This window comes from Oreochromis aureus, linkage group 6 (genome assembly GCF_013358895.1).
Source record: "Oreochromis aureus strain Israel breed Guangdong linkage group 6, ZZ_aureus, whole genome shotgun sequence".
Taxonomy (NCBI): Eukaryota; Metazoa; Chordata; class Actinopteri; order Cichliformes; family Cichlidae; genus Oreochromis; species Oreochromis aureus.
Genome location: NC_052947.1, coordinates 27,177,067 through 27,192,559, shown reverse-complemented (window position 1 = coordinate 27,192,559; position 15,493 = coordinate 27,177,067). Strand labels below are relative to the sequence as shown.

Sequence of the window (15,493 nt, the reverse complement as noted above, 5' to 3'; positions counted from 1 at the left end):
GCAGTGTTTTGTCTTCCATCAGATGCCTATGAGGAATCAAAAGAACTCGGTGAAGTGTTGATATTTAACAATATGTTTTCAGGCACAGCTTCACATTACAATCCATTCCAAATAATGTTAAACACAAATGTTGGGTTGTACGTAATACTTCGTATTAATTTCTTAAGTACTGCTTGCTGATACCTTAAAACTAGAGAAAAATATATACTATTCATTAGAAACTTCACTCTATGACCAGGACAATGACATTTGTAAATGTATATTGGTGGACACAAAAGCAACAAAGAGAATAAGATATGATTTCTCTTTCTTTGAGGAATAACCAATAAGGAACAAACACTCATTACTCAGGAAGATGATAAAATATGCCTTTGCTACATGTTAGTGCTATGAGTACAAGTCTGATCATGTTATTGTTAATTGCCTGAAAGTAAAAAAAAAAAAAAAGTCTTCACAAAATGAAATTTTCCTTCTGTTTTGATTTTGCAGGAAGCGGACTCACTAAAGAGAGACGAACAAAGAGACGGTCTAATAGTGTTTAATGTGACTGCATATTAAAAATGTCAGTTTTGTTCTATTACAGCTGTAATGGCCATCATGTGCTGTGCGGCAGGCAGGATAGGACCCAACTGCAGGACTTGCGAGACGGAAGATTAACTGAAAGTGCAGCTTTATTGCTGGGAACCACTTTTACACTGAAAACAAAAGACAAAGTATAATGACTAGAACAAACAAACTAAGGACTCGGGGAACTGGGGAACTGGGGAACTGGGGAACTGGAAAACAAGAAACCAAAAACCTAGGAGCTACAGAGACTGGGAACACAGACAAAATACACAGAGCAAAATGAGGGTACAACGCAACACAGTGCAAGGAAAACACAGGGCTTAAATACACAGTGGAGTCCCATTCAGGGAATGGGAGACAGGAGGGAAACACAGCTGGGAGAAATCAAATTTAACGAGAAAAGGGAAGCAAAACCAGAAACACTGACATGAGACTCGGACTTTCAAAGTAAAACAGGAAGCACATGACAGGCATAGAGACAAACTGGACAGAAAAGAGGGAGCTCAAAATACAAAAAACCAAAACACTGGTAGTAATAAACCAAGATGAAACCAAAGATTGATCATAATAATAATGAAACAAACCAAAACACTGGGTCACCGACCCAGGACAGTGACAGTAACACTCGTTTTTTTCTATTTGGTTCAGAATAACTAGTTTATGGCCCAAAAATGTCAATTTGCACTGTATGTTTAACATTTTTAATGAATAGTATTTCATTGAGAGGTCATGGACTTCAGTCAAAATGTCAGTGGTAAATTAATTTCTGTATTTATTGAAATTACGTTAATGAAATAGATGTCTATTGTGTGTTTCTTTGAGCACAAAAAGAAAACAGGTGTAAAAATCTATGCAACTTGGTTTCACCAGGTCACTCACTTTTGCTGGGACCAACAGAATCCCATGAGCATGTTTTCTCATGCTTCTGCACTTTAAACCGACCCATTTCTCCTCATGCTGACAATAAATAACCTGATCTGACAGATTGTTTACTGTGTAAAGTTCATCATATGAACGCTACAAAGACCTTTCCAGAGGAAGCTGTCTGACTATGTAAAGTTGGCTAAAGGATCTGAAAGAGCAACACGTCATGCCACCATCCAGAGAAACTCAAACCAGATGAGAAACAAAGTTGCAACCAGTCTGGAAAGAGTTACAAAGTTATTTCTAGGTCATTGGGACTCCAGCGAACCACAGTGAGAGCTATTATCCACAAATGGAAAAAACTTACAGCAGAGATGAGTCATTAGTTATTATTAATCTCTGCCTCTCTTTAACAGCGTGCCTTTTGTCCCGTCTTCCTCTCCTCACCCCCAGCTAGTCGTGGCAGATGGCTGCCCCTGCCTGAAGCTGGTTCTGCCGGAGGTTTCTTCCTATTTAAAGGGAGTTTCTACTTCCTACTGTTGCCAAGTGTTTGTTTAAAGGGGGGCATTTCATTGTTGGGATCTTGGAGTGACTGTTTTTGTGATTTGGTGCTATATAAATAAAATATAACATTTAATTAAATTAATATCTGTTTAATATTAACATTTGTTTGATTAGTGGAAATGCATCTCGCCCTAAGACAGCTGGGATAGGCTCCAGCCCCCCATCCGTGACCCTGACAAGGATAAGTGGAAGCGAATGAACGGATGGATGGATGGATGGATGGATGGATGGATGGATGGATGGATGGTGAAAATGTGTAAACAAAATTTAGGACATCAAGAATGGGCCAAATATTTTCCACTGGACTGTATGTGGTGTCAAATCCAAAGACAGACTTAGAGTCCTAGTGCAACTGATTGAACCATTAAGAATTTATCAAAGAGTATCAGCAGCCCTGAAACACATCAGCTGATTTTTAAACATGTTTCTGTTTCATTTGTTCGTGGTTACTCTGTGGAAGGCATCAGCACCATCTACAGGTTTAAGTCAATTAGTGCATCTGAGAAAACCATAAAACAACGAATTATGTACAGTATATAAAAAAAATAACTAAACGTAATATGTGTATAGATTGGATTAATCCGGGGCTTTCTTCAGGGACTTTTACAGGTTATTGGATATGGTCAGTTAAGTGTTTTTTGTTCGGAGCACTTCTTATCGTCATTTTATATTCATCCGGCTTAATTTATATAAGACACTGGGACACTGAAAACATCTCTGTCCTGTCGAAAGGACCTTGGTGGATTTTATAGCCAATATCTGCTTTCCTTACTGGTGCAGTACTTTTACTGGAACTTGCACATGGAGCACACTTCTGTATTTCTGTCTGAGGGAGGGATAGCAGCAGCACATAAACACGACGCAAATGAGGGTGTTGGCAGAGCTCATTATGTTGTATCACTAATTAAGAGTTGTGCAACAGTAATAAAAGGTTTTTAATTGCAGTGCTGTTAAGGTGGCATCTGGGTTGTGATCATTTATTTGATACAGAAGCTGCTCCACTGCTATTAGAGTGAGAGGTGTAATTAATTCCTGTAGTTTTGCCAGTCGGTGTCAAAGTTCTGTTTCTGTGTGCTGTAGAGGAAAAAATCAAAGTCCATCCACACATAGACCTTGGACTTCTGTGCTCACATGGGCAGACAACGTTCTCTGTTTGGGGACTGGGAGTTTCTAAATAAGTAAGAGTTTTAATACTGAACTTCCTTCACCAGACAAAGAAACAAATATTACAAACTCCCCAAAAAACAAAACCCACAAATATTAGTATACCTCAAACTACTTATACTAGGAAAAAAACTGAACAAAACAAATGATAAAAACAAACTAAACAAAAAATACAACATGTATCAAATACGCTAAGTAACCTTGAGGTGTAATGATTACATTTACATGAGATAAATCTAAGCTGTAAATAAATGTGCACATAATATCACATATTAATGAATTACAGGTAAGAGTATAGCCAAAGCTGCAGTAATACATTTGATCAGTACAGCTAGCAGTATACAGTGTATTTCCTTGCAAAAAGACGGTTTAACCAGAGGGTGGCGCTGCACAGCCAGAGATCATATTAGTGAGTTTTATATTGCTAACCCTTCTGTTTGAGCTCAGGGAGTGCATGAAAACTGAGGTTTTGGACCCGGGCTTTGAGTTTTTGGAAGTTTATGAATCCTTTTGTTTTGAGTGAGTCATATAGCACTTTATAATAATGTCACACTATTAAACATTAGTAAGGTATTAATAAGCGGTTAATTGATCATTTATAAAGTGTTATAAGCTTTTTGTGAGTGTGTTGAAAAAAGGTTTTATTAATACTTATTTCATATTGTAATTCATGGTTAATTCAGGCAGTTACAGGTGAGTTAAGTATTTTGCGTGAGTTCATGTAAAATGAGGACTATTTATGCTTTATAAAGCATTTATTAACAAAAATAAAAGTAGCTCAAGACACCAGCAGGTCTCAGATATATTTACAACAGAAAAAGATTGTTTGGCTAGCTGCACTGAAACGGGAACATGGATAAGATGGACGATATGGATAAGACGACTCCTTTTAGATTTCAGAAATGCATGAGAACTACACACTTTGTTAGTCATATTTACCTTTATAGGAATATTTTTGTATTTTGTTTAGATTCATTTTCCTTCTTCTTTATAAATTTGCTCTGAGATGTCAGATAGTCAAGAGATAGTCAAGGTCCCCAACCTTTTCTGCGCCACCGCGTTAATGTCAGACAATATTTTCACGGACCGGCCTTTAAGGTGTCGCGGATAAATACAACAAAATAAAATGATATGACCAAGACAAAAACTGTGGTATTTTGTAAATATATTAATAAATGCAAATTCACTGTGTAATTGTGTAACTTTAACAGCAGCGTCCTCCTGAAATGCGCCAACAACACTGAGAGTAACATCCTCCTCTCTGCCCCTTAATCTCTCTGGTCGCTATGGTAACGCGTAAATATTTCTTTCAAAATAAGACAACTACAAACCATAAATTTCACACCCGAGCCTAAGCTCTCGCGGCCCGGTACCAAACGACTCGTGGCCCGGGGGTTGGGGACCGCTTTTATAGATCATTCCCCATATTTTCAATACAAACAATGGCAGTGAAAGCCAGTTTTAATAACCTAAAAATGTCTCATTCTGACCTTCGACGAGAGGTCAAAGGTCAAATGTAGTGTATTTTAAATTTTAACACAGTACTTTCTGTATGTTGACAATAGACATGACACTTGTAAGAATCATTTCTAAGGTTTTTTTGTGTTAATTTTCAACCAATAAATCACAAAATTGACTTTTAAGACTTTGGTGGCTGTAAGACAAATTTGAACAAATTGATAACATGACCTCAGTCTGCACCCTTACAAAGCTGAATCAGAATTTGTTCAAAACTTTTTCCACTATTGTGTGCAGAGACTGAACGACACGCATGCAAATGCTACCAAAAACATAACCTCCCTGGCGGAGATAACTATGAAAGAAACGTGCCATTCTAAAAGTATTTGTCACAATGTTGCACACCTGAAAATAAACCCGAGCCAAAATCACTCAAACTACTCTCCACTTTGTGCCTATGTGTGTGTGTGTGTGTGTGTGTGTGTGTGTGTGTGTGTGTGTGTGCGCTAAACAGAGCTGCATCTCCAGGCTCCACTGAGCTACACAGTGCTCTCTTTTGGCCTCGGTGCTTTTAATCAACCAGAAAATCTCAAAAAATCTCAAAAATGAAGTGAAATGAAAGCATTTGTAAACACATCCTGATCACTGTGGCAATATTGCTAATAGTGTTTTTGCAAGTATCAGTTTGGAAATACAAAGAACTGCCCAGGAGTTCAATCGTATTTCAGAAGCACCATGAAAGTTCACAGGGTCATCTTCCATCGCTTCCTGTTTCTTGCACAATTTAACGCCGAGGGTGTTTTGACCACATGTTAGGACCAGTGGGAGGCTTGCAAAGACGTTATTTGCTGTCCTATTTCTAAAATATACTCATGTAAAATATCTTTGCATGCCACGCATAACCAAATGGTAAAGGTCTCTTCTTAAGTATGAACAACATCATGTTAATTTTAAGTACTTACTTTATACAGTTCGGTCCATAATTGTATGTGACTGAAGTGCAGGCTTTCAGCTTGGATTCAAAAAGTTAAACAAAAATGATGATTCATGACTTTAGATAATGTTGCCTGTATTTTTTGTTTTCGGTTTCAATAAAAACAAATTTACCACAACAGTCGGATACGTGTGGTGTGAAGAAATCTGCTGAACACATCTGAGTTATTAAAATTCAGGTGTTTATAAAATTAAATTAATTATTTTACCATTTGAACAGATGCCAGAGTTTACTTCCCCAAACAGGCTGAAATGTTGAGTCACTCTGACTCATGTGGGATCAATTGTACAAGAGGAAAAACTTGATAACTTGGCTAACTACAAACGTGTAACCTTTGTAGTTATGCAATGCCACAAAGGAGGGGGGAGCACTGCTGACCTTTATATATTGAGTGTGCCATGTTTAAGGTGGATAAGTCATGTTACCCTGAATCCAGTGCAGTTATCACAGTTTTGTAGCTTTTAGGTTTTTATCTTCATTTCATTTTGAATTTTTTTTCTTTTGCTTTTGGTTCAGTTTCGTTTCAGTTCATTTCCTGAGCGGGTTTTTCTGGTTTCAGTTTAGTTTTTATTGTTTCAATGTGTTTATCTTTAGTTTTCATTAGCTCAGTGTTAGTCTTGGACTTCCACAGTCTCAGTAGACACACAAGTTTTGATAAAATTATACCAAACTAACAAATATTACAACTAAGGATATTTCCTCTATATTTTCCTCTATATATTTAGTTGTATTTAATTATAGGTTTTCAAAGGTATTGAAGTAAAGCCTAGTTTTTATTTTTAAGTTAATCAAAATGTTTTTTTGCACATCTAGTTTTAGTTTGGTTTTAGTTAACTGTTAAAACCTTGATTGAGTACAACAAAGAAAATTAAAACTATTGCTCTACTACTCACCTCTAAGTTAAGTGCACTTTAAAAGCCTTAGTTTAGATAACTTAAAGCTCCAACCACACTCGTAGTATCGAACATTACTGCTTGACGGACAAACTGAGAGCAGTAAAATTCTTTGTACTACTTTAACTTATTCAGACTTTATCCCATTTTCCATGTAGTAGGAGGTGTTTATCAGACCCTGTCTTGGGACGATACACCTTACTTTAGCAAATGTTAAAACGAATAAACTCAAAAGAATTCCCTATCAATATTTCTTTCTTCTTCACTTTTTTTTTAATTATTACAAAGTTACATGTACACAATATTATACTATAGTAAGAGCCAGAAATCTCAGCTTTTGTTGCACACAGCACTGCTTTTATTAACATTTGAACAATAACTCTGAATATCAACTCTAACCAGGAATAATTAATGAGTGGGAGTCTCATACTTGGTGTCCAGTTAATACAAAAACACTGGGAAACACACCACATGTCCACAAGAATTAAAGTCTAAACACAGCTTAACTGAAATAATAATAATTATTAATAATATAATAATAGTGACTCTGACCTTGGATAAGCTATAAAGGAGATGGATGGAAGTAAGCATTAACAGCTCTGTGATTTTTCCTGTTAGTAGATTAAAACTATATTCCTCAGTATGTGGAAAAAACCAAAACAAAATAGCTCGATATCACTAAGTACACCTGAAAAATGAGCATCTGTTAAATCAAATGCACTGACTGAGGACGTATTTTGCATTTACAGTTTAAATTATTAAAGTATTGTTGTTTACATGAATAAAGTCATTTCACTACACCGCTGAGACTCAACACACCCTGGTGGAAGTTCATGTCTCACCCTAAACCAATGCCTGTGGTATATGATATACCTCCAACACTGCACATAGCTTTGCATGAAATATTAAACGCTGTCTTGGGAACAACACAGTCAGAGATTTAGGTCCCAGTTCCTGTTCCTCTTCATTGAGAAGGTTAAAGTCTTGAGTGGGGAAGAATCAGCGGTAGGCGCAGTGCTGCTCCTGGTGCTGCCGCAGGTCCACTTTGTGCTGGAAGCTGTAAAGGCATCGTGGGCAGCGGTAGGGCCTGTCATCCCTGTGCTTTCGGCTGTGGGTGATGAGGTTGGAGCTCTGGCTGAATGCTTTGCCACATATCTGACACACGTGGGGCTTCTCCCCTAGCAGACAAACAGAGAGGATTGAACGCTGTTATTGCTTGCTTTCAGAATCCAGGTATGACACAAAAACCAACCAATAAGGTTTAGAATTTAAGATTAAAAAGTATATCAAAGGGAACTGTTATGTTTTTCTTTCTTTTATATTTTTTGCTTTTACAAAGGTGGATAATAATGAGCTTAGTGTGTGCGCGCTCTATAATAATCCCTGCGGGCAAAGAGCTCAGACTTTTTTCTCGTCTTGGATGTGTATGACATCAAACAGAGAGGATATATCATCTAAGATGAACACTTTTGAGCACAGAAAGCCCCACCCACCATCTGAGGGGCAGCCAATCAGAAGAAAGCTGACTCAAATGGTGCTAAAACTGTTTGTTTCAGACAGTGGATAAACTAAGGGGTGGCAACAAAGTCCAGGAATATATATAATATAAGCTTTATTATTTAAAAAAATCAACGCTACTCTAGTAGAGCCTGAGAATAAAAAGACATATAAAGGAATTACATATGTACTAACTCTGTGTAGTGGATCTGAAGGTCATTAATAATGTGAAAAGTTGTACTTTTACATGTGCTGGACAACTTCACATCATCAGGAAGTAGTCTGAGCCTTTTTACGGTCTGACTTTTATGCCAATTTTAATGAGCCAGATTTCATATTATGCAAACTGACTGGCTTAAAGGATACTAATATACACACATATGTTAGTAGTGTTCATTTTAGCAGAAAACACCAGACTGTTTTACTGAGAGCAGGAGTGCACCAACTCACCGGTGTGGATGAAGGTGTGTTTCTTCATGTCAGACTTCTGGTGGAAGCGTTTGCCGCAGTACTGGCAGGGATAGGGCCGGGTGTCTGAATGAATGAGCAGATGAGTGGAGAGGGTGGAGGAGCGCTTGAACACTTTTCCACACACCGTACAGCTGAACGTCCGCTCCTGAAAACAGCAGGCAGTCATGGATCTGACAAAGCTCTATCCCAATAAACAGTTGATTTTACATCCAAAGATGTAACAGAATAATGCAATTAAAGGCAAAGTGATGCTGACCTTCCCCCTGCAAGATGCCTGCTCATTACCAGCCCTGCTGGACTTGATGTGTGCCACTGACATACGAGCTCTGCCTCTGTGACTCTTACATATGTGAGTTTTCAGACTTGACAGACATGAAAATACCTGCAAAGACAAGTTGCAACAATTTAATATATCATTGAGGAATTTTTAAGTTATGGCTCATCAGAGGTTAGACTTTCCAAACAATCAAGGGAAGCTAAGGAGCACTGATAAATTCATTAGTTAATATTGTGTTTCTTCAGTCTATAAACGTTTACATGACTGAAATTGTTGAGCCTAGTTCATGGTTCACAGGTCTCTTGGAGGACATTCGGAGGATTTTTATGAATAGGTGGAACTGCTGCAGGTAGGTTACCCGTCAAAAAATTTGCATCACCTTCAGAATAACTGAAAAAAGGCATTTGTAGAAAGAAACATAATAAATAAATAACTGTATTGTGCATTTTAATATTTTATTTGTTGTAAAAATGACTATAATAAACACAATCTATGATATATGTCTTTTTAATCTTTGTCTTCTGGTGGATGTTTGTTGATCTGTCTTAAGTAAAGATAGCTTTATAGATGTATAATAATATTATTATTACACAATAACCTTAATAATAATATAATAATAATAATGTACTAATACCCAGTACATAATAAAAAACTAAAATACAATAAAATCCAAGGAAATAGTACTTCTGTAAAAATCATACAAAATAAATCTAAAAATAAAAAGTCCAAATGAAATAAAAACAGGAACTTCATAAAAAAAATTGTTGCAACCTTGCCACAGAGTAGGCACTCCTGCCTCGGAGTGCTGATCTTAGAGCAGCTGCTGCTCCTGGTCTCTCTCAGGATCTGATGGTGTTCCAACTCTCCCAGTCCGGACAGTTTGTCTGGATATGCGGACCTCACCTGAAGACTCGACAATACTTCTGGTTTGGGAGGCTGAGAAACGACTTTCTCCACTTGGCTAAAAACATTCGCGTTGACAGGACTACAGGGCTCAGCAGAACTGCGGTCTGAAAAGAAAAGCAGACAGACAGGTTTTGAAAAATATGATTTTTCATATACTCCTTATTGGACCAAACAGAGCTGCTGTTTAAAAGTGTAAAGTTTAGTCTTAGGAGAGCTAAAACAAACAAAAAACGTTGTCACCCACCGTATGATTGAGGACTGAATGGATGACGGCTCCCAATTTCATTACAGAACTTTAAGTCCTGCTGTAATAACACAGTGGCGATTGCATTATCACAGTTTGTCTTCGGTTTGGTGTACTCCAGGGATGTGTCCCAGGCACCCGCCCTTTTTTCCAGTTCGCTGAACATTACTGCAGTGGCTCCAGGGCTGGGGCTTCTTGCCACGTGACGAAGGTGGTGCAGCCCACCACGCTTCACCAAGAAAGAACGAGGCATTGCTCCGGGGTCTATCACTCCTGCTTTAATCCTGTTTTTAAGGTACCTAGAAAATAAAAATAAAGTTAATTCAAATGCAATATATGTAAACAGCCTGATGTAAAAGATGTAAGAAATAAAGCAACTAAAATGTTTTTTATGCACACAGTGACATTTTACACTAAAGACATGAAACAACGTGAATGACCAACAGGTTACACAGGGTGTCTATAATACCCAAAAGAGGGCAGTAGAACTGTACTTTTTATATGGTTTCCTGCTTGAAAGTCAAATACTGTACAGAGTTATACTGTTCAGCAGATACTGTTTTTCTGACTAGTAAATCAGAAAAAACAACCCAAAATGTGTATTTATTGATTAATGTAACAATTATTAATGAGGCTACTTCTCACCCTTTTATGTTCTGTAAATGTAAATAATTTTAAACATTAAAGTTACATTAAATGCATATTTTGAGTGCAATACTTATACGACATGCACAGATACACCTGAGGGTGTGGATGTGGATAAACTGAGACAAGCTTTATGAACAACTGCGAGGCACAAATACACAAAATGAAACACTAAGACAAACTGAGCATGAAGCCAGCGCGCTGAGTTCTTTATAAATTCAAATTTCTTAAAATGTCCTCAGAACAAATAAAATTCCTGTGAGCTCATCGGAGATGTTTGGGAGTGAGACGTTTTAAAGTGAAGTCATCCTGATTTTTAGCCTGTGTATTTCTGTAAATACTAATCTGGTATCTTGAATTGCACTCTGTGTGCCTATAAGGGTGCATCTGTGGTTTAGCTTTCCTCTCACTGGGCTGCTGACGATTTATCTGAAACTGTTATTTAGCAGAAACGTGAGCCAGGACCAGAGTGCACACGTCTGGGAGAAAGCACAATTTCCTCCTTCAGTTCAGCAAAGAAAGCTCAGCTCGCTGTCAGCCACTGAAAAACTCAGCTGATGTTGTCTTGTTGCTGTGATTATTTTGCTATGAAATGCTAAAAATCCTAAAAAAAAATCAAGAAATACTCCACTATTATTAAGTGTGTCTTAACTTTTTACTTTAATTTGTCTCTAACTTCATTTAGAATGGCAACCTTTGGTGCCCTTTAATTCATTTAACTACTTTATTAAACAAGTTTCTTTTGCCAGCTTGTTTAAGGTGAAACTTTATTCTTGTGCACACAGGACAAAGTTTTTCCATCACAGCTCACAGCAAGGATCTCTGCTCCCTGAAGAGAAACACTTTTAACTCCTCACACCCTTTTTTTTGTTTCATTAGTTGACACTGAAGGCTAGAAATAGTATTATTTTTTCATTGACATCATCATCTTTTCTCCAAATGTGGTTTCAGACATTCAGAGTCATATCAGAGCTGTGAAAATGTCACTTAACAGCACCACAAATCATGACTCAGTGCACAAATGTGCGTGCTGTGCAGAAACTGAGGTATCATACCACGAATAAAAAAACAAACAAAAAACGCTGCAGCTTTAAAATCGTTTTTTCAAATGAAGCAAAAATATGCTTTAACTGATAGGACTCGCACATGGGCGACAAATTCAATAAAGCAGCAGTGAGCGGATGGCTGATGCCTCTGTTCAAGGTGCAAATCAATGCAAAGCATTTGGAGTGATCGTCTTTATCCTAATGTGGTCTGTTCCAGTAGGATGAACTCTCCATCCAGAGAGACGCCACTGACTCAAAGCATGATGAGCATGAAAATGTCACACGCTTTGTGCTCACTGGATCTCAAAGCAGCTGAAGAGCCTGTGCAGAGCTTGGACCGACATCTGAGACAGCACCACCACCATCAAAACGCGCAATGAAGAATACCAAATATCTATTATATAATGGGTAAATGAGTAAAAGGATGGATGGTAAATATCTCCAGAAGAGTACAAGTGATTTACAGAACAAATACCAGGATGCACACGATCTTATCTGGTGGCCAAACACCTCAGTGAGAGTGTTTGTTCTGGTTTTTCTTCGAACCTGTCTGTAGTACCAGGAGCTGTAGGTGAATTCTTAAAATGAAAGAAGCTTCCCAGATAGTCAAGCCCAAGTTACCCATTTAAGCTTGTTTACAGTGGTGAAAGAAGCACTCAGATCTTGTACTTAGGTAAAGGTAGCAATAAGAAGAACAATTAAAAAAAGTAAATATCCTGTATTAAAAGTAGTAAAATGCAAAAACGTACTTAAAAATAACTTGTTCTACAGAAAAACGGCCCCACGTCCCGACTTATTTTAAATAAAAGCGCTGCTGAGCTTTATAAATGTTATTTTATTGTAACCAAAGTAGGGCTATTTTTTATTTTAACGGCATATTATGCGTTTAGGTAGTTTCCTAACTGGGTTCCCAATCTGGGGCAGGAGGGCCCCTCCTAAATGTTGCATGATAAATCTGTGTAGACCATTATACGGGACAGGAAAAAACAAAAATAAACTTCTGGCACACAAGTTTGCAATAAAATTTGAGCTTTCAATTATGTTTTCTGTGCGAAATATGGAATGAATTTAATGTGTTTGTGCCTCGAATAGAGAAACGTGACAACTCTGTGAAAACGTCTGCAGCGCTTTTTTTTTTTTTCAAATATACAATCTGATTCTTTTAAAAAAACAGCATCAGACAAAACCAATGGGGTAGTAAATTATTTCAGTCTGAACTTTAGTAATGCGTAGACATAAACTAGGTGCAAATCCTCAAGTAGAGGTAACAGAAATCTGTTTAGTAACTGTAATTTCACCGCTTTAATGATATTTAGTTACTGACAGTTACTTCCTTATGTAGTTATTACAGGCAAAGTAAACTGATTTAAATTTCTGGAAATCAGATAAGATCAGGTCTACACTGCTGACTTGCTGATGATTTGTTTCGCTCAGCGTAGTTTTATGGATGAAAGAGAACTAACTCGTTGCCTTTGATTTAACATCGCGTGAGCTTACAGAGTTTTTAGAGGAGGCCTGATGTTGACACATACGCGCACTGACTTAAAAGTTTAGTTATTCACCTCATATTTTCTTTATTAGATGAGAGATTAACAAAAATATCGCTACACATTGCAGTAAAACAACTGTTGCAGTGCATTTTTAGACAAAGAAATGACGTGTTCAGACAGGTGTGGACCACTGACCATGTTAATGTGTTTTGAGAAGCGTCTGACAAAATTTGGATCTGAGATATATGTCGACACGCTGCAGCCACTTTCGGTATGAATGGGCAGCAAGATGAAGGAAGAAAGCGGTTTATTTCTACATCTTTGCACTAGAAAATCTGGCCTGACATAAAAAAAGCTTTGCATGCCACCAGCTTAACTCTGCCCTGACTAAGATCCTTTCTTTTAAGGATGATAAAACCAAGAAGATACCTCCAGATGAAACTTCTCTGCATTTTTTTGAGACTGCTGGTTAAAATAAAACATGGCCTCTTAAAGTAAGTCATAATCTGAATCAGTCAGGTAACTCTTGCAGTAATCACCTCATTTCTTTTCTATATATTATTTTAAAATCCAACTTTACCTGAGTTGGAATGAGAAAAGAAAAAGTCTACAAAAAAAAAAGAAGAAAAGAAATAAAAGTGTAAATACTCACCAAAGTTCACCTCCCAGCACTTCTTAGCTTCACACGCACTTTGCATAAATCTAATACGGGAACCCCTGAAATCAAGTTAAAACGGTCACATGTGCGATCAGTCTGCCGCCGAGGTGGACTGTGAGACGCTGCTGACATCTGAAGGTCGCTCTAATGCGAGCACAAGAGGATGAGGAAGTATTTTAGATTTGACACTCCAACCACACAGCTTCCTCAGACAAAACACACAGACACACAAACACTCGCAGCAGCAGCAGCAGCAGCAGCAGCAGCAGCAGCAGCAGCAGCGGCGGCGGCGCAAAATCAGTCCAGTATTACTTTAAAAAAAATGTGCAGATACATGACACGTTGCACAAAAACACACCGGCACAAATCAAGGGAAGACAGACAGTGATCAGAGAGGAAGTGGATGGACTGTGCTGAAAGTTCTTAGGAAAGTTTTGACACTCTTATGTTGACACAGTTTTGTTACCAAACACACCAGTGAGGTGAAACTTATAAAGAAGCTTGGCTGATGCAACAGCAGATTCCTTTCCATAGAATTTAATGAAATCATTAAGCTAAAACATCAGTGACAAATAAACACAGGAGGGACAAGCGTGAATACATTTCTGTGGAATGTTTTGAGAAACACTTTCATAAACAAATGAACCATTACCGCCTACGTTTCACTAAAACAGACCTCGGAGCTACTGTCCTGGTTAGAACTGTCGCCTCACAGCAAGAAGGTCCTGGATTTGAAATTAGTGACCGAGGCTTTAACGTGTGAAACCAGCATGTTCTCCTTGTGCCTGTGTGGGTACTCTGGTTTCCTTTGACAGTGGCCGCAGGTGTGAATATCCAGGGTGCACCCCACCTCTCGGCCCATCACAGCTGGAACAGGCTGCTGTGCCCCTGTGACCTGGATAAATGGATGCGTGCTCTACATATTTAACTGTTTCCATGTCGTATAACAGGAAGCAGTTTTGACCAAAAATTTTTAAACACAGACCAACAGTTGGTGCGTTTCCTTTGGATATTAATTCTATTTTATTTAATTAGCACAAAATCACAATAACAGTTGCCTCAGTGTGCTTAATATTTTAAGACCCTGCAACTTAAAATATAATAATAATAATACTAATAATAAAAACTTGGCAACAGTGAGAAGGACAAACTCTCTTTATACAGGAAGTAACCTCCAGCAGAACCAGGATCAGGGAGGGGCGGTCATCTGCTGCGACCGTGGGGGTGATGGGAGGGAGAGGGGACAAAAGGCACGCTGTTGAAAAGAGCCAGAGATTAATAATAACTAATCATTAAACTGAAAGTGGTGCACAAACACACGGTGCGTGAAGAACAAACACTGCATCATGGGAAGCCCCCAGCAGCCTACACCTATTGCAACATATCTTAGGGAGCATTTGGGGTCAACTAGGGTGACCACCCGTCCTTTTTTTCACACTTGTTCACTTGTAAAAGCCTATAAGAGATTTTTTATTTCACCATTCATTAACCACACAGAGAAGGCATCATTTAAATATGTTAAAGTTTTCTTTGAGCAAACAGTAATATTAAAGTTCTCATAACTGGGCCAAGTGTCCTCTTTTTTGGAAATCAAAATATGGTCATCCCAGGGTCACCTGATCCAGCCCTAACTATATGCTTTAGGGAAAAGGAAAGTTTTAAGCCTAATCTTAAAGGTAGAGATAGTGTCTGTCTCCTGAATCCAAACTGCTGGTTCCACAGAAGAGGAGCCTGAAAGCTGAAGGCTCTGCCTCC

General features: G+C 38.1%; 1 protein-coding gene across 1 annotated transcript; it reads right to left on the bottom strand.

Moving 5' to 3' along the window:
* Positions 1-6,765: 6,765 nt before the first annotated feature.
* Positions 6,766-14,045, bottom strand: LOC116310690 (zinc finger protein 675-like). Its single transcript, XM_031727555.2, has 6 exons — positions 13,733-14,045; positions 9,900-10,198; positions 9,521-9,759; positions 8,729-8,854; positions 8,452-8,617; positions 6,766-7,682 (listed from the first exon to the last, which is right to left on the bottom strand). The coding sequence occupies exons 2-6, from the start codon at positions 10,150-10,152 to the stop codon at positions 7,504-7,506; spliced, it is 963 nt and encodes a 320-aa protein (XP_031583415.1). The 5' UTR covers positions 10,153-10,198; positions 13,733-14,045; the 3' UTR covers positions 6,766-7,503.
* Positions 14,046-15,493: the final 1,448 nt, after the last annotated feature.